General features: G+C 42.7%; 1 protein-coding gene across 14 annotated transcripts in view; it reads left to right on the top strand.

The window, feature by feature from the left end:
* The window catches only part of SLC4A7 (solute carrier family 4 member 7), a 242,784-nt gene that overhangs the window by 141,722 nt on the left and 74,221 nt on the right, over positions 1 to 26,841 (top strand). For 9 of the 14 annotated variants that reach the window (XM_068236200.1, XM_068236196.1, XM_068236195.1 and 6 more), the window contains exons 3-6: positions 3,041 to 3,184; positions 8,472 to 8,610; positions 13,980 to 14,140; positions 22,427 to 22,615. In XM_068236200.1, coding sequence (XP_068092301.1) covers positions 3,041 to 3,184; positions 8,472 to 8,610; positions 13,980 to 14,140; positions 22,427 to 22,615 — 633 coding nt within the window. The remainder of the gene's footprint in view (positions 1 to 3,040; positions 3,185 to 8,471; positions 8,611 to 13,979; positions 14,141 to 22,426; positions 22,616 to 26,841) is intronic. The other 5 variants (XM_068236202.1, XM_068236201.1, XM_068236199.1 and 2 more) reach the window with 1 other exon arrangement.

Below are 26,841 nucleotides of genomic sequence, written 5' to 3'. Positions count from 1 at the left end.
GCAGAGAATCGCTTGCGGAATTGAGCAGGAGAATCGAGCGGCAAAATCGAGCAGTTTATGCCCAGCATAAGTGTCTGTTGCAATGTGCTCTCTATGACATGACAGACGTTCATCTAGTGGATGGGACGTTGCACTGGACACACCAGAACATGTCTGACTGGATCCTAAACTTGACATAGGATCCATTGACACCTGTTTGTCCGCTGTGTTCCGTTTCCGGGAAATGGTAGTTATCCCTCTCTAGTGTGAACCTGGCCAGCAATGCCGCAATGACTTCATCCTAATGATGCTGGGAACCAAACATTTGACAAACTACAGCCTATTTTGTAGAAACCACAACCTTTTTCAATGTAGTTTTCATATCTTTCTGTCAGTCATGTAAGAAGGCATTTTACAAGGGCTAGCTATAGCCCTCAGAAATCCTTTTTTATAATAAAAGTGCAATTGTGAGTTAAACTTTCGTTCATCTGAGATCATTTGATTCTTTAGTAAAGCGATCCTTGTTAGCCACCTACGTCAGCAGGAAAACTGATGTGTGGAGCTGGAATTTTAAATATGCTTTGCTTTCCATTGAATAAGATTTCCATGTGGCAATGTTTCCATATTGACACTAATGAAGCAGCATGAACGGCGGAGGAGAGTGAAGGGAAAAGCAAAGGCAGTATTCCCTTTAATAGCAATAACTGTGAGCACACAAACATTGATTTCTCCATGTAGAGTCATGTAGGTCCATGCACTTCTTGATACGTTATGCTAATTTCTGCATTCCTATGTGTGTGTGTGTTTTTTTTTTTTTTTCAGTTCTCAGCTGGCTGTCGGCCAAGAGTGAAATTTTTCCACGTTTTTCCGCGGCCACAAATGTGTTACTATCCTTGCTGAAATCCAGAGCTGCACAGTCTGTACACTTTTAGTGACATACCTTCTCTTTCTTCATATCCACACAGAGTACCAATGGGCAGGGAGATGTTTAGAGGACTGAGCTGTGTTATAGTCACCGGGCTGTGTGTAGAGCTGGAACATGCACCTGGGTCAGGAGAAGGGCCAGAGTGTCAGCTGGGAGCCCAGTGCTGTTTTCAAATGACCAGTGTGCACATTGAGAGAGGCCAGTGGAAACTATTTGTAATCTGCTATCTGGCTGGTTAAGGCTGGTGTAGGGATCACTATAGTTGCCATAGTGGCTGCTATGGGGCCCGTATCCAATGCAGGGCCTGGTGGGCTTGAACCACCGGGAAACTCTACCCATGCGGAAGATGATGGTGCTATATAAATGCTAAATAATGATGCCACCAACCCAATAGTTTTAGGAAAGTTCCGTGAGCGGAGGCAGCAGCCGAAGCGAGCGCTGTGCCCGAAGCCCATCAGGCGAGGGTCCTGGTGGGCACTGAACTGCCATCCGTGAAATATATCAGCTGTCCGTTTTGTGACAAATCAATCGCTATCCTAGCTGACAGTAGATGATCAGTAGCTGCAGTCTTTGATTTTGCTTCCAGTGCTAATGTGACCAGTATCTCCCATAATGCAATGGAAGCTTTCCATGCTCTTCTCCCTGCATGAGTTGCTCTATTAGATAGCATGATGTAGCTAATGGTGCCCATACATGGTACAATTTTTTTTTTCATCTAATCTTACCATTTCTATGTAGTATAAGGGTAAATTAAAGGAATACTATTAAAGTATCTAAATTTCTGGAAGCAGCATTAATCAATAGGGCAATATGAGTCAGAACGAGCACAGCATATGTTTCTGCTGTGCAGTGTGTCTTTTTTTAGTATACCTTGAAGACAGCGTCCCCTGAACAAACTGACAGCGACTGGTTTTTGGGGCAGACCATTATGCTGTGAGTCGAGTGATCCGACTCATCACACTGAACCGAATCAGTTCAGTGGATGAGAAAGGATTCCTTTCTCATCCACTGGACTGATTCGGTTCAGTGTGATGAGTCGGATCACTCGACTCACAGGAAAGAACTGGCTCAAATGAGCCAATCCCTCATGAACCGGGCTTCACTAGTGTGAAGGGAAACTTCTGACGATTACCTTCACACGCAAACAGAAGGGGACAAGTAAGCATGATGTTATTGGCCGGGCAGACTTGGAGTGAGAGGGAGGGAGAGCTGTTGTCTCTCCCTCCTCATAGTAACATGCTGCATAACTTGCACTGAAGTTGGGGAGCATAAAACCTTATAATCCACAGCTGCACTTGGCAAGAGGCATCACCTCTAGCATAATGGTCTGCCCCAAAAACCCGTCGCCGTCAGTTTGTTCAGGGGACGCTGTCTGCAAGGTATATTAAAAAAAATACACACTGCACAGCAGAAACATATTCTGTGTTCGTTTTGACTCATATTGCCTTATTGATTAATGCTGCTTCCAGAAATTGAGATACTTTGATAGTATTCCTTTAAGTGAATATACTCAAAGGATAATTTAGGCAGTTCCCTTATACAACATAGAAATGGTAACATTGGATGAAAAAAATTGTACCATGTGTGGGCACCATTAGAAGGTAATACAGATGGTTCTAAAGAACTGCCTTCCGTTTTCTTAGAAAGTAAGTCAGAATTGATTTAAAATAACACAGACAGCCTCTCATGTTAGAGCACATCCTGCTCCTGAGTTAGGGTGAAATGTCACACTGTGTTGATGGGTGTGCTTCCTTCTTTTCTTGCTTAAAAGAGGAAGTTTAATAATGTATTATAATAAATGGCTTCACTCCCATTGTGTAATGCATTTTATGTAGCTTATGCTGTAATTACTGCCTTGCGTAATCTGAACGCATATTAGCTTTTCTATGCCCTGATTTATCAGCTTCCACATGCGTGGCACTTCCTGCCCCTCTGGCCATTTCTCACTCCTAATCTTCTTTGGAACTGCGTTATGGTGAACACCCTAACTTCACTTTTCCTATAATTGTTTGCTTGAGATGTGGGAGTGCTTGTATGATGTCTGTATGCAGTCCACTCTGCATACATAATAAAGGCTTATTTATAGGCATCGTGTAGACTTGCATGCCCTAAAATCCTTTTTGTTCTCTTTTTCAGGTCACAGAGCTGTTTACATCGGAGTACACGTACCCCATGGCAGGCAGGGCCGCAGAAGACACCGACATCGCGGTCACAGGCATCATCGGAAAAGAAGAGAGCGAGAAAATGACAAAGACGATGGTCGGGAATCCCCAAACTATGGTAGGCTTGAGTTCACCCCATGGCAATTTCAAGCGGTGTTCAAGCCCACAATTTAAAGTGTACTTAAAGGGGAAAATGGTGCTCCAAATGGGTACTTAGGCTTCCCCCTTCAGCTGCTCCCCTCCGCTGATCTGTTACAGGAGCCCCTGAACCTCCTTGACAAGGGCTTATGTGATGTGTCTGTGAACAAGCATGGCTGCACTGGTGCAGGATGCTGGCGCAGTAGCAAGGCTCAGCTTTTTCTGCTGAACCTGACCAACTCCATCCTACTGCGCAGACACAAGGCTGCCGGAAACTTCCAGAGGGTCCCAGTGCTGGATTGAGAGTCGGGAGGAGGTAGTGGGAAGTCTCTGAGAAGGCTAACTGTGATAACTAACTTTTGTTGTGTTTTTACTTTGTTTAAATTACAGGCTTACTTTTAAAGAGGTTTTGAACATATTGCACCCACAGCACTGTAAATAGCTTACAACGATACTACCTACCTAAACATCACCTGCTGTTGAACTTTTCTGATAAGTGGGTTGCCATGTCACATTCAGTCAATAGCCATCCAGCCAAATACCAACATTGCCATCTAGAAAACACAACTGCAAAAATGCATGCAATTTTGTCCAAGAGCACTTGTGATCTTGGAACCTGGGATGCGGCGGCGGCGGTTAGAAGATTTTTTTTTGGGTGGGGGTGCATCAGATAAGGTACTGTTCCAAGATCCATTACTAACCAGGAACTTGTGCCTATAGGAAGTATCAGTGTTGACCACTTTCGCAACTGTGGCAGGGACGCCATTTGTTGTTTTGACTACCTTATCTAATGATGTAACAGGAGTGAAAAGAAAATATGTTAAAGGGGAAGATTGGCTATATAATATGTGTAAGGAGGTCATTAGTAATCACCCCACATTTTATCTCGTATACACTTTAATTGAAGTATATATCTGTAGTCTGTATTGCTGTATATTGCTTTTGAAGACACCATTTCATTACAGTCTGGGGTCTGTTAGATGTCTGTACTAGGTAACAGGTGAGACACTAACACCCATCTATAACGACTGCTGAATTTGCGACAGTGGCGTCTGCTTGCTGCTGTCACATTGTAAAGCATGATTAGAGCAGAGTAGAGAGTTGTGGCTTGTTCCCTTTATGAGTCAGAGTGCCACTGTGTGGTATTCATCAACTTGGAAATTCCCTGCACTATTCCACGCCTGAATCAGATGCAGGGCCTGCCTGTTGGCTGCACACAACCTCCCTTCTAAATGGCATTATCTGGATGAGGAGGAGGGCTGGTTCATACTGCAAGAGCTTTTTCTAAGCACGTGTCATTTTAAAAGCTCTTGCTAATGTAATGCTATGTGTGTGCTCTCACTTGAGTAGTAGGGGTTTGTCAGCCTACCTTCTGTAGGCTAAAGTTCCAAGTCTGCCCAGCTTCACAGCGCTACATTAGTTTATTAATAGCTGTAGTGTGTGATGTCAACTCCCTCTTGGAACTCCTGGACTGACATTCTTGTGTACTCTAGCTTATAGGAGTTTGACTTGTAACTCAGAAAATGACAACCAATTGTTACAAGATAGTCAATTGTTCTTGAAAGATCTTGAAGCACAAGTCACATTCAGTCACATGATTGTGACCAGCCAATCAGACGTACAGACTGTTGATATTGATCGCATACTTTTTAAATAGAATTTTACTTGGGAAGAAAACATGTAAAAATCCTATTAACTTTCAGACCTAAAATGCTTGTCTAATCTCAGTGTAGTTTACAAATTAACTAGGAAAAATCTATGTACTGTATGTTGAAAACCTATATTTCAGTTGGGGTTATTTGGTGGAAAATAGTTTTGGAACACATAATATAAATAGTTTGAAAAACAAATCTACATGCCAAAATAAAATACTGAACGATTGGACACCGTAGACTCTACTGGACAGGGTCATTTGAGTGTATAATACCAGCTTAGCATGAACGAAAGTTATTCCTATCAGTAATGTGACCTCTGTCTATGGTGTCCCAGCGTAGCTATTGGTAGACTGTAACCTGCCACTTGCTCTTGTGACATGTGACCTAAGATATGTGATGTTTACTTTCTGTCTAGTAGTAAATTAGTAATATGTCAGTACTGGAGGTGGATGGGTGTGTGAGAGAGATCTGATGTAGCAGACATTGAAGAAAGACCATTCATATGAATGTCCAAAAAGTATACAATTCAGGTGGTTAGTATTGTAGTATACAGTGCAGTCACTCTTGTACACAGAAGGGGTTGTAGAGATGGGCAATATTAGACTTAAATGTTGACTACTTGTTAGGGAGAACTAACTCCGGGCAGAAGAACAGTTGTCCTCATAAGTATAATTGTGCTCATAAGTTTACATACCCTGGCAAAATTTGATTTCTTAACCATTTTTCACAGAATGTGAATGATAAAGCACAAAAAAATTATTTCACTCATGGGTAGTGGTTGGCTGAAGTTATTTATTGTCCAATCGTGTTTACGCTTCTTAAAGATACGCTGAAGCGAAAAAAAATTAAAAGGGTTTGTATGTGTAGTACAGCGAAGAAATAATATTATGTCTCTGCTCCTAATGTTTTGTGTCCAGTACAGGAAGAGTTAAGAAACTCCAGTTGTTATCTATGCAAAAGAGCCATTGAGCTCCACGACTTTCAGAGTCCCAGAGAGCTCTGTCTTCTGAAGCTTGTTATCTCAAGTGTCTGGCACTGTAGTGTTTTTTTTTTGTTTTGTTTTGTTTTTTTTCCGCTAGCCTGCTCTGTAAAATAATTTAGAATGCTGAGTAGTGTGTAAACTGCAAATATTAGAGAATGATGCAATGTTATAAAAAACAACAACCTATATACCGTATATTCCGGCGTATAAAACGACTGGGCGTATAAGACGACCTCCCAACTTTTCCAGTTAAAATATAGAGTTTAGCATATACTCGCCGTATAAGACTACCCCTCTTCCAACGCACACCAAATAAAAAAAAAAAACAAGAATAAATCATGTACTGGTGCTGTGTATGAACAGATACTGGTGCTGTACTGTATGTGTTACCCAGTATATAACAGTATATGGTCAATTGACTTGTTGCATTGGTCAACTCTCCTTAAGTAGACTGGTCAGCCCTCCTTGTCTACCTGTTTATCAGAGCAGTATGGAAGAATAGATTGCACTCCTTCAGCAGGGAGATCTGAGAGGCGGGAACAGGATAGGGCGTATCACCCGGCATCAATGACATCCGGCGTATAAGACGACCCCCAACTTTTCAGAAGATTTTCAAGGGTTAAAAAGTAGTCTTATACGCAGGAATATACAGTAACTGAAAATATCTTTGCTACTACTGTTCTAGTAATTATCCGTACTACACATACAATTCATTATATCATAATTTTTTTTCCGCTTCCGTGTCTCTTTAAATCATAATCCCTACACAAACTGCCCAAACAAACCGTTCTTAATACCGTGTCCCCTTTAACATCAATGACAGCTTGAAATCTTTTGTAGCAGTTAGAGGGTAAATCTGCCGAATTATTTTTATTTTTTATGTTTTTATTATTCTTATTTTTCCTGGCAAAAAGACTCCAGGTTCCCATAAATTCTTGGGTTGTCTTGCATGAACTGCAGGTTTAAGGTCTTCCCAGAGAGGCTCAATGATATTGAGGTCAGGAACTGAGATGGCCACTGCAGAACCTTTCCTTATGTTGCTGTAGCCAATGACAGGTCAACTTGGCCTTGTGTTTTAAATCATCGTCATGTTGGAATATCCAAGTACATCCTATGCTCTGGTTCCTGGCTGATGAGTGCAAATTTTTCTCCAGTATTTTTTGATAACATACTACACTCTTTGCCATCAATTCTGACCACATTTTCTGTACCTTTGGAGCTCACACATCCTCAGAACATCAGCAATCCACCACCATTTTTCACAGTAGGAATATAGACCTTCTTGACTCCTCTCCATATGTAGCGCTTATGGTTGTAGCCAAAAAGTTTAATTTTAGTCTCATCACTCCAAATTACTTTGTGCCAGAAGGTTTGAAGCTTCTCTGTGCTGTTTGGCATATTCTAAGCGTTCTACTTTGTGGCATTTGCATAGTAACAGATTTTTTTCTTGCAACTCAACCATGCAGACCATTTTTCTTTGAGTGCCTCCTTATTGTGCATCTTGAAACTGCCACACATTGTTTTGAGTCCTGTATTTCACCTGAAGTTATTTGTTGGGTTTTCCTTGCATTCCAAACCATTTTTCTGGCAGTTGTAGCTGGAATACTAGTTGGTCTACCCTGTCTGTGGTTTGGTTTCAACGGAACCCAGTATTTTCCACTTCTTAATTTAGAGTTTAGACATTGCTGATTGGCATTCTTAATTCCTTGGATATTTTCTTATACCCCTTTACTATTTTATAGAGTTCAACTACCTTTTCCCACAGATCCTTTGGCTCTTCTTTTGCTTTCCCCATGACTTAGAATCCAAAAAACATAAGCGCAGCACTGGATGGACGGGTCTGTCAGGAGTCCAAAAAATAATTGACCTTTTTATACACAACCACTAATTACAAGCTAACAGATCACAGGTGAAGATTGTTACCTTTCATAGCCATTAAGACCCTGTTCACACTTTCGTTACTGTGGCAAATGGATCCGCCCCAAAGTAGCGCTTCAGCTTCCATTTCCATTCCGCTGGACTCGGCGGTCCGGAAAAATTGGTGCAGCAGTAAACTTGCATTCCGTTCAGTGGAACGGATCATTTTGAACGGACAGATGTGAACGGATCCATAGGTTAACGTTGGATCCATTCACATCCGTTAGAATCCGCTTCATTCCGATCCGCGAAGGGAACGTTTTTAAAGCGAGTGTGAACTGGGCCTAAAACCCGTTTGTTTCAAGTTGTGTGCATGTTATCAGGCCAAATCACCAGGGTATGTTAACGTTTTGATCAGGGTCATTTGGGTAGTTTAAGCTTTTTAACTCTTAATCACTGCACAAACACAGTTGTTTGACAATAAATGGATTGAGCCAACCACTAACCCTGAAAGAAGTTTTTGTGTTTATTATTCACACCCTCTGATAATTTTTTATGTATGTGTGTGTAATAAAAATAAAAATATCTATCGATCTCTCTTCAGGTCTACTTTAATATTGGTAAGACATGATAGGCACAAACAATGTGTCAGTACATAGAGTGTGCCAAGCACCTTTCCTTCAGTCTTGGCTCTTCTTTCTGGTATCCCTTTCTGTCATCCCTGGATTGATAAACGTGAAGTAACCTAGCACATTGCTTTATTCTTGGTGCAGATACCCCATCACAACGTGTGCAGTTTATTCTGGGCACTGAGGATGATGATGAAGAGCATATACCTCATGACCTTTTCACAGAGATGGATGAGCTGTGCTTTCGGGATGGAGAGGAATGTGAATGGAAGGAGACTGCAAGGTGAGCTAAGTCCGTCACTATGTTCTCATTGCTGATTTTGCTTACTCTGTGCAATGAGCATTGTGCCTGAGCTGTGTTTAGCTTGGAAACTTCAGACCACCATGGGAAACCTTTGAGAGGAGGGTCCCATTCCCTTTATGGAATTCTCCTTTTTAGCAGCTTTCTAGTTAGTGCGCTATAGCCACTATTTTACTCCTAACACCCCTCTTCCAATGGAAGCTGAAGGTGGTGAATTCACTGCCTGTGAGCTGTTTCCATGCACCCGGCACTGTAAAGGCTATAGAGTCGCGTTGTGCTCAGATGTGACAATTTGTGCGTTTTTTGCAGCTGGGTAACACTACCTCCTGTCAAAGGGGGACATTTGTGGTGTAATGATTGCTGCCATGCAGCTGCATGAAATTGCCAATAGATGTCGGGAGGCTGAACTGACCAGCAATTGCGTAGTTCAGCTGTCTGTGGAAAAGGGGCCTAAAGGTGGCCATACACTGGTCGATTAGCCATCAGATTCGACCAACAGATAGATCCCTCTCTGATCAAATCTGATCAGAGAGGGATCGTATGGCTGCCTTACTGCAGATTGTGAACTGATTTCAGCCTGAAACCATTCACAATCTGTGGTGGTGGTGGTGCTGTCGCCCAACACCCCCCCCCCCCCCCCCCCCACATACATTACCTGCTCCGCCAGCGCGAGTCCCCTCGTCTCTGCTGTCTTCTCCGCTCTGGTCTGGTCTGGTCTCCAGCATGCTTCACTTCTTTCTGCCCGGCAGGAAGTTTAAACAGTAGAGCGCCCTCTACTGTTTAAACTTCCTGCCGGGCAGGAAGAAGTGAAGCATGCCGGACACCAGAGCGGAGAAGACAGGTAATGTATACCTGCTGTATTACGTCGGTCGTCGGGCATTCGAACGCCGCTATCGACGCACTCCCGACCCGCCGGCGATCGAGAAAAATCTTACGCACGGACGGATTGACGGGAACGAGTGTGCACTGCAATTTCACAGCCGATTCGATCACTGTGATCGAATCCGCCGTATATTGGCGGGAAAATCGTTAGGTGTATGGGCCCCTTAAGAGTATTTATATGTTCAACCTTGTACAACCTCAGTTATATAAGGATTAATCAGACCTGATCTCTCAAACTTGTAGCATCCTGACACACCCACTATTTCAGGAATATTGGTGGAATTTGTCATACAAGACACAGGTCGGCAACAGCCAGAATCTATATTCAGGAACACTAGGCAGACATTAGGTCACAGGGGAAACGCACACACCATACAACATGCAATACTACAGCACTGGTGACAGTGCCGAGACATTTTCAAGCAAAATCCCAAAAATCGCAAGATTTCTTTTCACTGTAGTTTGGCATACAATAGGCAATATGAGAATTTTCATTTTCAACTTAGGTTTGCCCTTTTGTGTTTGTTTTATGTTTAGATGCTTCCGGACCGTGCTAGTTGAAATCTAGGCCCTCTTTAGGAGCTGTTATACCTGCAGGGCATAGATTTCAATTTCCCCGCTAAATTGAACTGTTCTCCCACTGCTGCTGCCGTCACTATGATGGCAGAGCCCTGTCGTCACTATGATGGCAGAGTCAGGAGCTTTCATTGGCTCCTGACCCTGTGATCACCGTGAGCCAATCTCATTGGTTCACATTGATCACAGGGTCAGGAGCCAATGAAATCTTCTCCTGACTTACTCACAGAGCTCTGCCATCATAGGGACAGCAGGGCAAGTAAACTTCAGTGACGGGAGAGGGGTGTAATCGGCGGGAGTGGTGAATCTGTGTGGTGTGACGCTGCTAGGCCCCTTTTCTTCATACTGGCGGTCTCTGGCCCTTTATGGGCCAGAGACTGCTGGTACCAAAGTGGTCAATGTGGCACTGTACACTTCCTCCTTAATGGAGAAATATGCAGGAGTCTTTTGACCTTTTCCTCCCCACTGACTACAGTATAAATAGATCCTTTTATATCAGGGCTGTGGAGTCAGTACAGAAATCTTTCGACTCCTCAGTTTATGAAACTCCGACTTCGGGTACCCAAAATGGCCCTGACTCCTCGACTCCGACTCCTTAGTCTAATACTTAACAGGGCTATGGATTTTGTACAAAAATCTTCCGACTCCTCAGTTTATGAAACCCCGACTCAGACTCCGGATGCCCAAAATTGCCTCGACTCCAACTCCACAGCCCTGTTTTATATGAATATGATCCTCTGTTTCACCTCTCGTGTAATGGGACTTTATTGACTGAGAGTAACGTAAGAAGACTAGCGAGTCAAAGTGGGACTAGAAAAGCTAATCATTGTGTTTTGGTAATAAAGGCATGCCTAGGCCTGGAAATAAACACATGCTAATAATACTTTAGAAGGTGAAAGTTCTGGAGAGCAGCTAATGCCGAGTCATGCGCTGGAACAAACTTTGAAACTGGACCCCTCATCTAATTTACAGCGCTGTAGAGCAGCTTCACCTCACGTTCTCCAGCTAGATGGAATGCACCAGTTGGCAGGAAAAAAATCTGCATGTGGAAGTGGAGAAGGCAACCCGAAAGCCCCATCGGTTTACTCTAAACAGTTATTATCTGTTTTAATGAGTATTATTTTAGGCAGGGTGGCTATTGGAATAAGATGCATCGGTAACCTTTAGAACAAGGGCTACGGGCGGCTAACTTCTTTTCCATTGTGAGCTGCCAGCTACTTTCCACTCACAGTAGCTGTTTTGATTTAAGATACTGTGATGATTCTAACTGTATTTTATGCCATGTCTCATTGTGCTCACTGCATAGCGTAGACAGTGGTTGTCACAGGTTGAGCTTTTACTGCTGTTATAGGCCTATTGTTGCTTTGAGGGCAGAGCCATATGTCATTTAAAGATGTACAGTGGTATAATTAGGTTTAAGGTGCCCATTAATGATACAATTTTTTTCACCAAACGCGATCTTTTGATGCTATTTTTATGATCAAATTGTATAGAAAATTTGCAGTTTATGAATGCAATCAATAGTGAACGATTCTTTGGTTGATTACTAAATAGGATAAAATTGATCCGAAAGTTGGATTTTATGATCGGATTTGAAGAAAGAATTGTTCATTAAATCAAAAATCGATAATTGCCTTCATTACTTACATTCATTCGAATTGCATTGAAAAATCGCATTTAGTAAAAAAAATTGTACCATTAATGGGCACTTTAACAGTGTCTTCGGCATAGAACCAGTATTAAGATACCAGCACAGGTTCTTTTAAACTGGTTGACCAGTTCTTGTTGAGGCCGCCTCTTCCAAGAAACCAGCATGTGTACAGTGGCCTCCATTCACCTTGATGCGTTGGTGAGCGAACTGCCTGGCGGATTGTCTCAGCCGAGGGCATTGTTTTCATGCTCCCGCGTCCTCCTCCCCTCTCCATGGCAACAGAAAGCATTGCTAGCCTGGAGGCAGCGATGTGTCCATACAGCAATCGGCCCAAGTTGTTGCCCGAGGAATTGAGTTATGATCCTGCAAGGTAATAGAAAATTCGTGTGCATAAGAAACTTCAAACAGTGGGTCAGAAAGTCCCACTCATCTGATAGCCTCTGCTTTTGTTTGCCTAGCCTCTTGAGCAGATGGATAAACCTCATACACCTGGTAGACTGAACCCAGATGGGCAGCCACAGCCAATATACAAGTGTCCCATGAGGTCACTCAGACCTGACACATTGTTTTCCGCTTTACCCCTTCTGACAGAAGCTGCTACAACATGTCAGTACAGTGCTTGCTGCCAGCAGTGTTGCGTTAAGAATGGAGTGTCTATGCGCCTTAAAGGACATGGTGCAAGGAGTAAAAACTTGCCAGGTCGACATCTTCTGCACCTGAGCGAGCGTGCCGATCGCACTCGCGTGGCCTGGAGTGTTCTGTGCAGGCGCATAACGCTCCAGGCCACGTGAGCGTGATCGTGAGGATTATATTGAGCCTGCCATATTTATTTCCTTTTAAGCAATACCAGTTGCCTGCCTGCCTGCCTGCCTGCCTGCCTGTCCTGTTGAAACTCTGCCTCTAATATTTCTAGCCATAGCCTAAACAAGCATATGCAGATCAGGTGTTTCTGACATTAGTGTCAGATCTGACAAGATAAGATGCGTGCTTCTTTCTGGTGTGTGGTTCAGACACTACTGAAGGAAAAAAAGATCAGCAGGGGCTGCCAGGCAACTGGTATTGTTTAAAGAAAATAAATATGGCAGACTTCGTATTCTTCTCACTTCAGTTGTCCTTTAAGTTTGAGCTGGCATTATTGCACTTCAGTCACTCTGGTACACTTCAAAGGACACCTGAAATGAGTGATATGGAGGCTGCTATATTTATTTTCTTTTAACCCTCCTGGCTGTCAATTAAAACCGCCAGGGGGCAGCGCAGCACTATTTAATTTTTTTTTTAAATCATGTAGCTAGCCTAGCGCTAGCTACATGACAGCCGCTGTGCAGCGGCATCCCCCCACCCTCTTCGATCGCCTCCGGCGATCAAGCCCGTCCGGAAATCCGGTTCTGAACGGGATTTCCATGAGGGCTTCCCCCGTCGCCATTAGGGCTTCCCCCATCGTGACGTCAAAGGGAGTCCCGATCCACACTTCAGCGCTGCCTGGCACTGATTGTCCAGGCAGCGCATGGGCTCTGGGGGGGGGGGGGGGGGGGTCTATATAGACCCGTTGCTAGCCTTCTGTTCTTTTGCTATGGATAGGGGAGGGCAAGGCACATGACAAAACTGGCGTTGAGCAGGAAAGCCATGCCCTCAGCTGAGATGATTTGCCATGCCTTCCCTCCCTATGAGGACCAAGGGATCCCTCGCCGTCTCCCCGGCCGTTCAGTTGTCTCATGGTCGCCTCCAGTATCTTCTTCAGTTGGAGCCAGTTATGGTGTTCTGCGCATGCCTGACTGCACTTGCACACACCCCCTCAAGTTCCCTGCGCATGCAGGACCCTCGAGTGGAAAAATAGAGGACAACAGAGCAGCCGGTGAGGGAGCCCACAGGCCGCATGGGGCTGGAGGGAGCCCCAGGCTAACGCACAGTGTATCCTCTCAGGTACAAGTCCGCACCCTGCTATTGTAGTTGCTGACAAATCTGGTGCCTTCAGATATTGGGAGCATTTTCCTGAGTCGTTGTTTTTTTTTTTTTTTAAAGCAGTTATAAACCAATATGCATCACAAAGGAATTTCTCCCACAAATGTTGGCCAAAAAATCCATCATTGTGAGGTTATGCATGGATCTTCTTCCTAAGGATCCACATAACACGTTTACAGTTTAGTTTACATCTTTTCTTAACTCCTGTAGTTTATGCACATATTCTAAGTATAATTTTGTTGTTTTGCTTGTAATAATAGAATTGCTTTCTTTTTGTTTTTAGATGGCTTAAATTTGAGGAAGATGTAGAGGATGGTGGAGACCGGTGGAGTAAGCCCTATGTGGCCACCCTCTCCCTACACAGCTTGTTTGAATTGAGGAGCTGCATACTGAATGGAACGGTCATGTTGGACATGAGAGCCAATACCATTGAAGATATTGCAGGTAAATGTGGCAGTGCTTTTCAACCAACTATGGTTTAGTTTAAGAGCGATGGCACTAGCACGGATGTCTAACTCCAATAATTGAGAGCTGTATCCAAATAGGTTGTCTCCAAGGCTGGCACCCTAGTTCACCCTCAAACATTTGTCATTGTTAGAAAGGTTGAACTGAGGATATGACTAACTCCCCATACTGCTAGAAATTAACTTGGTGGCTGTAAGTGCAGCCTTTATACTTTGCCGAGCTGCAGTGCTGGCCACAAAGAGTTATTCTTGTAATATTCAGCGAAGATGTGGCCGACTGCTTCATGTAAGGTGTGATGGAATGTTGCAGGTAGTTTCAACAGCTCTTTCTACAGTAGAATGACACTATTCTCTCAATAGGAAATATACAGGACCCAGCCAGTCAGCGAATTTTAATATTAGTGCAGAAGGTGCAGACATGCAATATGCAAAACACTGTGCATTGCTTGTTGATGCAAATGTACTATCCTACACATTAAAAGGTGTCAATGGTATTACTTCCAGAAGTCTCATCTTGGTCTATTGATTGCTGGTAACTCTTTGCATAGCTTTTACTTCATTCATAATATATATAATAAGATGTGAGCCTCACGGCCATTTCGTGGCAAGGTGCTTCTACAGAGGCGTAGAAGAAGCGTCTTGCCACAAAACTGCCATCAGGCTCACATCTTCTCCCTGCACCCACCAGCTGTCTGCACACCTCATGGTATGTGACCCATCTGTATGTACATTGATGTGTTTGGTCAGGATGCTGAATTGTAAATAAAGCACTTGTCTAGCATTGCCGGCCACCTCCTTCTTTTACTGCTGTTTAGTATTTCCATTATAGCACTTTCCTGTTACAGTGTAATTGGCTTATAAGTCAAATAGGAGTTCCCTTTAGCCTGCTTGTGGCTTTCACAAAAAGGGACATCCCCTCAGTCTTGCTCTGGTAGGGGCTGTTATTTATATATGTATGGAATCTGAGGGGGTACTTAACGTGTTTACTTACCTTTTTTTAAAATTTTCTACCAGTGTCCTCACAACCCTGTGTATATTATTTGCACTAAATATTGGATGTTTGTGCACATTGCCAGGTCTACTTACAGTATATCCATGGGGTAGTAGAAGTTGCCATTGCCCAACTTTGACTAGTTATGGGCTCCATCTACATTTTGCTATGGAGAACTCATGATTTCTAGTTATGCTACTGTTCAGATTATTTTGTTTTGTAATACTATACATTCATAGTTAACAAAGTTCCCCATGCAGCCCTTGACACACATACATTTATTAGTAGTGTGGTGTGGAAATGAGCAAAGGAGGCTAGTACTGCATCCAGTGGTGCTTATAAGTAAAGTGTTTCACCTACATCAGCAGGTGAGTATGTGGTACATAATATCCAGCAAGAGGACGCTGGAGCAGCAGGACTGCCAATGCTGCCATTTTTTTCACTACTCATGGTTCCACAAAGAATTGGTCAGGTTCGGAGGTCTGCCCAACGTATGTGTCGTATGACTCCAATAAAATGCACACTTTTCCTATTGCACAGTTCCCACTGTATGCGCTTAACTGAAATCTTTTTCACAATGCATTGTTATAGAAAAAACGCATACTAACGCATACCAACGCATTAAGTGTATAAGGGCCTTAGGGTCCTGTTACGCCCAATGCTTTGGTTTGCGTTGGTGTGCGTTTTTTCCATAGCCAGGCATTGCGAAAAAAATTTCAATTAAAACATGTATGGTGGGAACTAAGCCATAGGGATATATGGGCATTACTTTGAAAAACCGGTTTTCTTTTAGTTTTAACTGAGAGCAACTGATTAAGGGTAAAAGGGTGGCTAGCTCTGGGGCATAAGAGCATACTGTCAGAATTTCCCAGGCTTTTGACATCCATGTGAATCCCTTGTGAAGTGTTAGTGCACAGCATGAATTATTAACAGTCAAGCAAACAATTACACATTTGCTATGGGCATGTCATGTGTTCTGCAAGATCATATACTTGTTTGAAAGATCCCCTGAAGTGTATAAAGCAGTCAAAATACAACTGGTGAAAAATAAACCGTAATGTAGCCCTTATTATATATCCTTAAATTACCCCAACCTCTCTTTAAAATAGCATACTATTAATGTTTTTATTTATTAGCTATGCTGTGACATGAGGCACAGCACTTTCCTCCTCCTTTAGCGCTGACCTTGTCCCCCATTCTGCTCAGTCAAAATCTTCAAGTTGAGCAGAACGTCGATGATGGGCAGGGAGGAAGTGTCAGTCTTTGCCCGTCATCAGGAACGCCCCCTCCACTCGCCGCTAATAGCTCCTATCTGCACAGCGCGCTGGGGAGCTGCGATATATGCAGTCTTGAGGTAATTTCGCTCAGAACGATAGTGTACTAATAGCTGTATTAGTACACTTTCGTTCTGAGCTGAATTACCTTAAAGAGTAACTCCAGTGAAAAAATTTAATAAAAAAGTGCTTCATTTTAACAATAATTATGTATAAATAATTTAGTCCGTGTTTGCCCATTGTAAAATCTTTCCTCTCCCTGATGTACATTCTGACATTTATCACATGGTGACATTTTTACTGCTGGCAGGGGATGTCACTGGAAGGAGATGCTGCTTGCATTTTTGGCGGTTGGTAACCGCTGTTATTTCCCACAATGCAACAAGGCTCCGACAGTGTGATGTCAGTACCTCAGTGCTTTGAGGCGCTGACATCACACTGTGGGAGGGGTTTCACCACAAAATCAGCCATACAGAGCCCCCTGATGATCCGTTTGAGAAAAGTAAATGATTTCTCATGGGAAAGGAGGTACCAGCTACTGATTGGGATGAAGTTCAGTTTTTGGTCACGGTTCTGCTTTAATATCACACACAGCGCAGATGTGCAGCGTGCTGTGCAGATAGGAATTAATAGAATCGAGTGCAGGGGACGTGCCTGATGACTGGCAGAGAGGAGGAAGTACTGACCCTTCCTCCCCACCCATCAGTGAGTTCTGCATCATGGCTGAGCAGAGTGTGTGTGTGTGTGGAGGGGGGGTTTTAAAGGGGGAGGAAAGTGATGTGACTCTTATGTCACAGCACAGCTAATTTAAAGAAGAAAAAAGTAGTTTTCAATATTTTTTATTGGAATTTCATTAAAAAAAAAGTAAAACATTAAAATCATTCTATTTATGAACGAGGTCAGGGGTACTTAAACCAATCCTCAGGGACCAGAGACTCTCAAAAACAGGGCTAACCAATGTCACGCCACACGGACTTGCTGTTCGCACTGCAATGTGATTGGCTCGCAGTGCTTACAGGTAGTTGTGCTCATCCAATATTCAGGTATCTGAACTACCCAGATAATCCGAACTTTTGAGAGAGAGACACCTTCGAAAGGGGTTTTTGCCATTTGAAGAGACTTTTTGGAAGCATTTCAAGCCATTTTCGGGTCACTTCCGGTTTTCTGTCCGGATATCCGAATCCGGGCGGATATCCAGGATATTGGGTTCGGATATCGGATACCAAAAAGTTCGGATCCGGATATCTGGGTATCCGGATCTGGATTAATTCGGATTTTAAAAAGGGCACCCCTGCTTACAGGGTCAGGAGCCAATGAAATAAACTCCTGGCTGGCTCACGGAGCTCTGCTGTCATAGCGACAGCAGAGCGAATGGGCTGCAGCAGTGGGAGAGCAGTGCGATTGTCTGTAGCGGCAGAAGCGTGTGATACAGTAATTTGGGTATTCAGAATCTATGCCCCGGCAGGGGTAACCGATCCCAAACGGGGAGTGGATTTCGATCCCCAATGTCCAAAAGCGATTAATGTGCTAATGATGTTGGCTTGCTGACTAGGTTTTAAAAGGAATAGCTGTTATGTGGTCTAGCGCATCACTACATGTGGGCCACAGCAAAGCAGTGGTTTTCACTGCCTGGTGATCGGGTGCAGTGAGGAGCAAAAAATTCTCCTAAAAGGACAACTGAAAATAGAGGGATATGGAGGCTGCCATGTTTGTTTTCTTATAAACCATACTTGTTGCCTGGCTGCCCTGCTGATCTTGCATGCATCAGTAGTGTCTGAATTACACACCTGAAACAAGCATATGACAAATCCAGTCAAACTTTAGTCAAACATCTGACCTGAATTCTTGTTAAGGGGCTGTGGCTAAAAGTATTTTAGGCACAAGAACAGCAGGACAGCCAGGCAATGTGCATTGAGCATAAATCCATATCCCTCTCACTTCAGGTTCAGGAAGGGCATTAAAACTATTCAATGAAAGACTCTAGCGGCTGATAAATTACCCAGCTGCCAGCTAATTTGGTCTGCAGATTCTGAGTGCGATTGTTGTAACGAAAAGATTAAGATTGAAGATTATTGATATGATGCTAATTTTTCTGACTTGATGCAAAATTTGTATGCGGCTCAGAATTGGGCCTGTCTAAACCCCCAACAACTGTGTTAGTTGGTCCAATTTCAAGCTGTATCGAATTTGTATAGAATTTTAAAAATCTGCATCCTGTTGATACTGGGCCCAAGAAAGAGGGTAGAGGTGAACAAGGGGACAGGAATTTAGAGATGTGCTCTTGACACACTTTTAGCCTTTGCACACTTAAATGGCCCCAAGGTATCTGTGCCGTAAAACATAAATCAGTGTTGATAGTTCAGAGAGTGGGTCTGTTTGCATCAAATGACTCTATGGGCCTGATTCACAAAGCGGTGCAAAGTGTTTGCACGCCAATGAAAAGCCCTTTATCACGCCTAAACTCAGTTTAGGCATGATAAGAAGAAACTCGTGCGAAGTTTCCGTGCACCGCGCTTCGCGCGCAGCGCCTATTAAGCCCTATGGGACTAAAACTTTGCGCGCGGGAATTTGCGCGCGATAATCGGCACAAAGCGGTGCTAACTCAGCGGTGCAAAGGTTATCACGCCTAAAGTCTTTCAGGCGTGATAACTGAGTTATCACCGCTTTGTGAATCAGGCCCTATGTATGCACAAGTATGTTACTATATTACAGGTAGTCCCCGACTTACGAACAACCCACCGATACGAACGGCATGAATTCTCTGCTTCCATGGGAACAAGCGACCCCCCCCCCAATTATTTTTTTTCAAATTGGACCTGTCGTTTATGAGAAAATTGATCTTTAAAAAATCAAAGAAAAAAATGGCTTTTAAACTTGTATAAACAGGTACAAAGGGCAGAGGGGGACACTGGAGGCACAGAGGAGGTACAGGGGACAGATGGCACAATGTTCAGACTTAAGAACAGATTTAGGTTAAGAACGAACCTACAGTCCCTATCTTGTTCGTTAACCGAGGACTACCTGTACTTAGTTATGCAGCAGAGAAATTACATCATACACCCTCTTCAACCTACTTCCTTCAACAGATATTTGAAGTTGAAACAGGCTTGTTAGGTTGACTATGCAAAAAAAAAAATGTACAGTGTACTTGTTTGCTGATTTGCCGTGACTAATCAAAGCTGTCATAGGAGTTCACTAAAGGTGTTCAGTCTTAAGCTTTCCACCTGTCACTTTGCTGATACAGAATTATCAGCTTCCTGGATTCCTTGTGCACATTACTGTTTATTGAGACTTGCTATGCTACCATTCGCCTATAACGAGTACATTACATGGTTTAGATTGTACTCCTGGTTCAAAGTTTCTACTGGTATGATAATAACCCTTTTAAAGTGGACCTGAACTCTTCTTACACAGGACAGAAAGTAAACATGGAGAAATGCACCCTGTATGTATTTAGAGTTTAGGGTTTAGCTTGTCTATTTCCCCATCACCCGTGTCTAAGCACAAGTTGTAATTTGATCCCTCGGCTGTGTCAGCTGACTTCCACAGCAGAGAGGTAATTGGTAGACACAGGATATTAACAATGTGCTTCAGTGAAAGCAGGAAGTAGAAACATTACAGATTTATTGCAGGATTTGTATCCGCTATAACAAAGAAATGTTCTTTTTTTTTTAAAAAAAAGGTTATTATGCTATTGCGTATCTTTTAGAGCAGAGAGGTAGTTCTGAGTTCAAGTCCGCTTTAAAAGGAAATAAATATGGCAGCCTCCATATTCCTCTCACTTCAGCTTCCCTTTAAGAATTACATTTGTACAGTGCTGGCAAAACTACCATCCTTGAATAGAAATGTATTGATTAGCTCTCTTCTGTTACTTTACAAGGAAACCTATTTTTCAACAGCTGCTCACAAATTTGGCAGAACTAAAGGGCCATAATCCATAAATATCAGTAAGGCTGCCGTGTGTAGGGTGCCATTAGCGCTGTCCACATTACTTGGGTAAGAAGCGTAGCACACTGTACCCCAGCAATGCTCACGATACCTTTGTAACATGGGTTGTGCTATGGTTCTCCATAATTGCAAAGATGATCATATTTTACTTCTTTTTAACCATAACCGTATTATGCTATGTGTGCCCATTGGTGTTATGAGTACCTTCAGATATTCCCCTCTTCCTGCATGAGTAACTGAAGGCTTAGTTCTGTTTCTGAAAGCCTGGAATTGATTAACCTCCTTGCCGGTTATCCCGAGCTCAGCTCGGGGTAACCTGCGCAGGAGGATTTCTCAGGATTTCTCAAGCGGATCTGTTCACTAACATTGCTGAGTGCTTCACAGCGCAAGGCACAGAAATGCATGAAACGCCACGTTTCTCAAATGGACAGTAATGTAGCGCATAGATGTGAACGTGGTACATTAGAATAAATGGAAAAAGCTGTATCTAGCAATGCACTGTGAAACGTGTATAGCAACGTCCCTAGTGTGAACAAGGCCTAAGGGTGACCCAGAACCACAACCTTCAGATAAGTCTACAGGTAGTCCCCGACTTACAAACGCCCGACTTACGAACGACCCGCCGATACGAACGGCATGGATTCTGTGTTTCCATGGGAACACGTAAAAAAAATGTTCAAATTGGACTTGTAGTTTTTGAGAAAATCGACTTCAAATTCAAAGAAAAAATGGTTTTTAAACTTGTATAAGCAGGCACAGAGGGCAGATGTGACAGAGGGGGACACTGGAGGCACAGGGGGGCACAGAAGAGGTAACGGGAACAGAGAGAACAGATTTAGGTTAAGAATGAACCTACAGTCCCTATCTCGTTCGTTAAATGGGGACTACCTGTAGTTTAAAGAACAACTTTACAGAAAGATAGTGTAGGGGGAAAAAAATAAATCGATACATTGCAACGTGAAAAGTGTAAAAATGGAAACGAGATAAAGAAAAGATTGATCATGCAATTAATTTATGTTGTTATATCAACCGTGAGCCTACGGGTAGTAATCTTTACTACTGACAGACATGGCAGCACCAACTGTCTTTATCTATAAACACACCCACTAACAAGGTGTTTTTTTTTGTTTTTTTGTTTTTTTTATATATACTTCTGTATGCACAGAGGGAGATGCTGCTTTCTTGGCAGTTGAAAACAGCTGTTATTTCCATTAAAGGTTAACATCCAAGCTATTGGAAAAAAAAAAAAAAAGATCTACTTACCTGAGGCTTCCTCCAGCCTATGGCAGCCATCCTGTGCCCTCGCCGCAGCTCCGGTTGCTCCCGGGCATCTCCGCCTGCGCAGTACCGTCCTGATGACGTCGGAGGGACCACATGGTGGTGGAGCGCAGCAGAAGCCGACCCGGAACCCGACCTGGCGATGTCTGCTGCGCCAGCGGAGAATGCCGGGAGCCACCGGAGCTGTGGCGAGGGCACAGGACGGCAACAAAGTTCATGGCCCTGACATCACACTGTGGGAGGTCTGTCCATATCAGCCACACAAAACCACTGATTTATGTTTTAAAAAGTTAAGATTTCTTGTGGGAAAGGGGGTATCGGCTACTGATTGGGATGATGTTCTATCTTGGGTTAAAGTTTATCTTTAAAAGGAACCTGTGGTGTGAGACCTATGGCAGCTGCCATATTTATTTCCTTTTAATTAATACCAGTTGCCTGGCAGTGCTGCTGAGCTTTCTGGTCAGTAGGGTCTAAATCACACACCTCAAACAAGCATACAGGTAATCTTGTCATATTTGTCATAGACCTATGATCTGCATGCTTGTTCAGGGTCTTTTAGCTTAAAGTATTAGAGGCAGAGGCAATGTGCATTATTTATAAGGAAACAAACCGATCAGCCTCCATATCCCTTTCACCCCGGGTTCCCTTTAAGTACCAATGAAGTATAACTTTGGAAGTAGGGCTGTGATGTCCATTACTTGGTAAAGGGGTTTAATCTGTGATTTATTGGACTCTCATTCTCCAAACTAATTCTTTGGTGTTCGGTTTACTACAGACATGGTGTTGGACAACATGATTGGCTCAGGGCAGCTGGATGAGTCTATGAGGGAGCCTGTTCGGGAAGCTCTCTTGAAAAGGCATCATCATCAGAACGAGAAGAAGCTGAGCAGCCGAATCCCTCTTGTGCGCTCCTTCGCTGACATAGGCAAGAAACATTCTGATCCTCACTTGCTTGAAAGAAACGGTGAGATAAGTTGTCACAAGCAGCTTATTCTAACCTCTTTCGCTATTGTACTTTGTGTAAAGCAGCAGCCCGCTCCCCTTTGACTTCTGAAACTTACCTACAAATCATGATTTTTATCTACAGCTTGGATAATTAACACAGTTCCATCTGTCCACATCTGCTGCATACTTCATTCTTTCATTTGCAAAGCAAGCTTCCATTTAGCTCCTGCTTTCTGCTGAAGTAATTGTATTTGGCATTGCGCTGTGTGCAGTTTAGCGCACCTTATATTGGTATCAAGGAAGGTTTTTGTATTAATCATTAATCATCCTTAAGTTGCTTCCATCTTTGGCTGCTGCTTTATCCTTATTTTGATTTGCCTGTTTCATGTCTTTTTGCAGTCATATTATTCTGTTATTGTGTATGCTGCATTTGTGATCTCCTTGAATTGAATTTGTTCATTGTGCGTGAAATGTTATGCTGTGAGTGTCAGTTAGCAGAACACATTTCTTCAGGGCAGTGACGAGATAAATGGGACTCGTCAGACTCGATTAGCTGGAGTGAGTGTCGCATACGAATGATTGACTTCATATACATGTTATACAATCGTGTCACGCATATATTTGCACATCAAAGAGCCCATTAATGTGAAACGTACTTCGGCTTAGAACTGTTAAGGGGTGTGTACTATTAATACATTATAATTTTGCAAAATAAACACACCAGCAGATCTTAAAAAAACAAACAAAAAAACCCACCCATAATGTTGGCCATTTCCCAGGGAACGGGTGATTTAGATTGAATCTCTGAAGCTACGTAAGGGTCCTGTATGGAGAACATCAATTGCATTTACAGTGGCTTGCAAATTATTCGACCCTCTTGAAGTTTTCCACATTTTGTCACATTACTGCCACAAACATGAATCAATTTTATTGGAATTCCACGTGAAAGACCAATACAAAATTATGTACACGTGAGAAGTGGAACGAAAATCATAAATGATTCCAAACATGTTTTACAAATCAATAACTGCAAAGTGGTGTGCGTAATTATTCAGCCCCCTGAGTCAATACTTTGTAGAACCACCTTTTGCTGCATTTACAGCTGCCAGTCTTTTAGGGTATGTCTCTACCAGCTTTGCACATCTAGAGACTGAAATCCTTGCCCATTCTTCCTTGCAAAACAGCTCTAGCTCAGTCAGATTAGATGGACAGCATTTGAAAACAGCAGTTTTCAGATCTTGCCACAGATTCTCGATTGGATTGATATCTGGACTTTGACTAGGCCTTTCTAACACATAGATATGTTTTGTTTTAACCATTCCATTGTCGCCCTGGCTTTATCTTTAGGGTCGTTGTCCTGCTGGAAGGTGAACCTCCACCCAGTCTCAAGTCTTTTGCAGACTCCAAGAGGTTTTCTTCCAAGATTGCCCTGTATTTGGCTCCATCCATCTTCCCATTAACTTTGACCAGCTTCCCTGTCCCTGCTGAAGAGAAGCAACCCCAGAGCATGATGCTGCCACCACCATATTTGACAGTGTGGGTAGTGTGTTCAGAGTGATTTGCAGGGTTAGTTTTCTGCCACACATAGCTCCATTTTGGTCTCATCCGACCAGAGCACCTTCTTCCACATGTTTGCTGTTTCCCCCACATGGCTTGTGGCAAACTGCAAACGGGACTTCTTATGCTTTTCTGTTAACAATGGCTTTCTTCTTGTCACTTCTCCATAAGAGCAAACTTTGTGCAGTGCACGACTAATAGTTGTCCTATGGATAGATTCCCCCACCTGAGCAGTAGATCTCTGCAGCTCGTCCAGAGTCACCATGCGCCTCTTGACTGCATTTCTGATCAGCGCTCTCCTTGTTCGGCCTGTGAGTTTAGGTGGACGGCCTTGTCTTGGTAGGTTTACAGTTGTGCCATACTCCTTCCATTTCTGAATGATCGCTTGAACAGTGCTTCGTGGGATGTTCAAGGCTTTGGAAATCTTTTTGTAGCCTAAGCCTGCTTTAAATTTCTCAATAACTTTATCCTTGACCTGTCTGGTGTGTTCTTTGGACTTCATGGTGTTGTTGCTCCCAATATTCTCTTAGACAACCTCTGAGACCATCACAGAGCATCTGTATTTGTACTGACATGAGATTACACACAGGTGCACTTTTAGTCAATAGCACTCATCAGGCAATGTCTATGGGCAACTGACTGCACTCAGACCTAAGGGGGCTGAATAATTATGCACACTCCACTTTGCAGTTATTGATTTGTAAAAAATGTTTGGAATCATGTATGATTTTCGTTCTTTTTCTCACGTGTACACCACTTTGTCTTTCACGTGTAATTCCAATAAAATTGATTCATGTTTGTGGCAGTAATGTGACAAAATGTGGAAAACTTCAAGGGGGCCGAATACTTTTGCAAGCCACTGTATTTATATGTCCAATTACACTGGAGGTAGTCTTCAAAGCGGGATTATCAGCCACAAAATGAAATTCCATTTACCCACTGCTTTATGTCAGCACAACGTCACAATGGACTTTTACATTTGAAAAATTTCAGTTTTGAAGGTCATTCTTATCTCATTTACATTAATTACTTGTAATTTACACTAATCTACACTAAGCAACAGAACAGCTTTTAGATTTTTTTTTTCCTGTGCTACCCTTAGATTATTTGGGATTTAAACAGGTTTAGAAAATACATTAATTGGAGCATTCTTACCAAGATAACTGCATGGGAATATACCATCTGGAATTTCAGTCCCAGACACCAAACCCCCTCCCACTAGTACTGGGGCCACTCAAATTATCAAATTTAATAATCGGTAGATGCACATGTGGAATGAAGTTGGTCAGTTAGTGGCAAATAATTCCCAGTGGTGCAAGATATGGAAATATATGCTGCTTGAAAATGAACCAATCGAATACCGCTGAGGTGGAATGTGATTGGTCCATATTCAAGCTATGTATATTTGTATACTTTGAGCATCCATCACACATTCTTTTTCACATTGTAGGACTTGACACTGTGATTACAAGTTAATAAAACTAAAAAAAAAAGATGATTTACAAGGTTTTTCTTTGTGATTCTGGGAGCCTTTATATTTGTTGTCCCAGCGTGCAACATGATCCTGCCAGATCTCTTGCCTTGACACGATGTTGTGGGGGGTTAAAGAGACTTCATCTTGCAAGTAGTTAAATTAATGTTTATAATACAAAAAATTTAATTTTAAAATGTAATATTGTGCAATGTTTGGTCAGTTTTAGTTCAGGTCACCAACATGGGGGGAGATGGTCAACAAGAATTTATAGAAGGCCCTACAGCTCACAGTTCATGCATTACCATTACCAGCTAAACAAACAGAGGGTACACAAATAGCAGCAAGTTTATTCAAAACGAACCTAAAAAGAGCATGCAAGTCAAATATTAAATACAAGTATTCAGAAAATGTAGAAATTCTGTTTGTCTCCTTCTGTGTTGACACAAGAGAACACAATGTGGAACAGATGATTCTCTGTGACTGCAGAAGAGAAGAGGGCCAGAAATGTCTTCAGTGCTGATAAGGGCTTACCTTTCCTGGGAGAGTAAAGTACATGCATGAAGAGTCCTATTCTGCTTTATCCTTAGAGTAGCGGTTAATTCATCTACATGGGCTTGGGGGAAATCCCTAGACATCGATTTTCCCTGTATTAAAATATAAATTGGCATCCTTGTTTCAAATTAAAATCAACGAGTATGGAAGTAAAACAGCAGCTTGCATGTCTCATTGCTGTCTATGCTGTCTTGGTAGACCCAGTCCAGTATTGGCTGGCAAACCATGCCAGCCTACAGATTTTGTGCAAAGTAGTCGTACTGAGACAAATAGATTGATTTATGTGCATTAACCTGGTGCCAGCTCAGTACATTGCTGGAGGGCAAGTACAGATTGCATATAGATGAGTACATGTTACTCCATCTTGAATAGCCTTCTTGACAAATACTAAAGTTGCCATATGTACTTGGCAAAAAATATATGAGCTGTTTAATACCCAAAGGAAAATTAGTATCTTATGTTAGATAAGAATGGAAGCCCATGCCTGCCCTCACATGTTTGAAAAGGTTTTCCTCCCTCTTATATACTTAAACAATAGAAAAAAAATGCCTAGGAGCTGTAGGACAGCTGCTGCTCCACAGACTCCCCCCAATGATGATTTAGCCTTGTCTGGAGTCCCAAAAGGCCCAAACTATCCGTACTCCTTCAATGCAACTGCTGAG

Source organism: Hyperolius riggenbachi, chromosome 5 (genome assembly GCF_040937935.1).
Source record: "Hyperolius riggenbachi isolate aHypRig1 chromosome 5, aHypRig1.pri, whole genome shotgun sequence".
Lineage (NCBI taxonomy): Eukaryota > Metazoa > Chordata > Amphibia > Anura > Hyperoliidae > Hyperolius > Hyperolius riggenbachi.
Note: the sequence above shows the minus strand (reverse complement) of the source record. Positions and strands in the feature narration are given on the sequence as shown.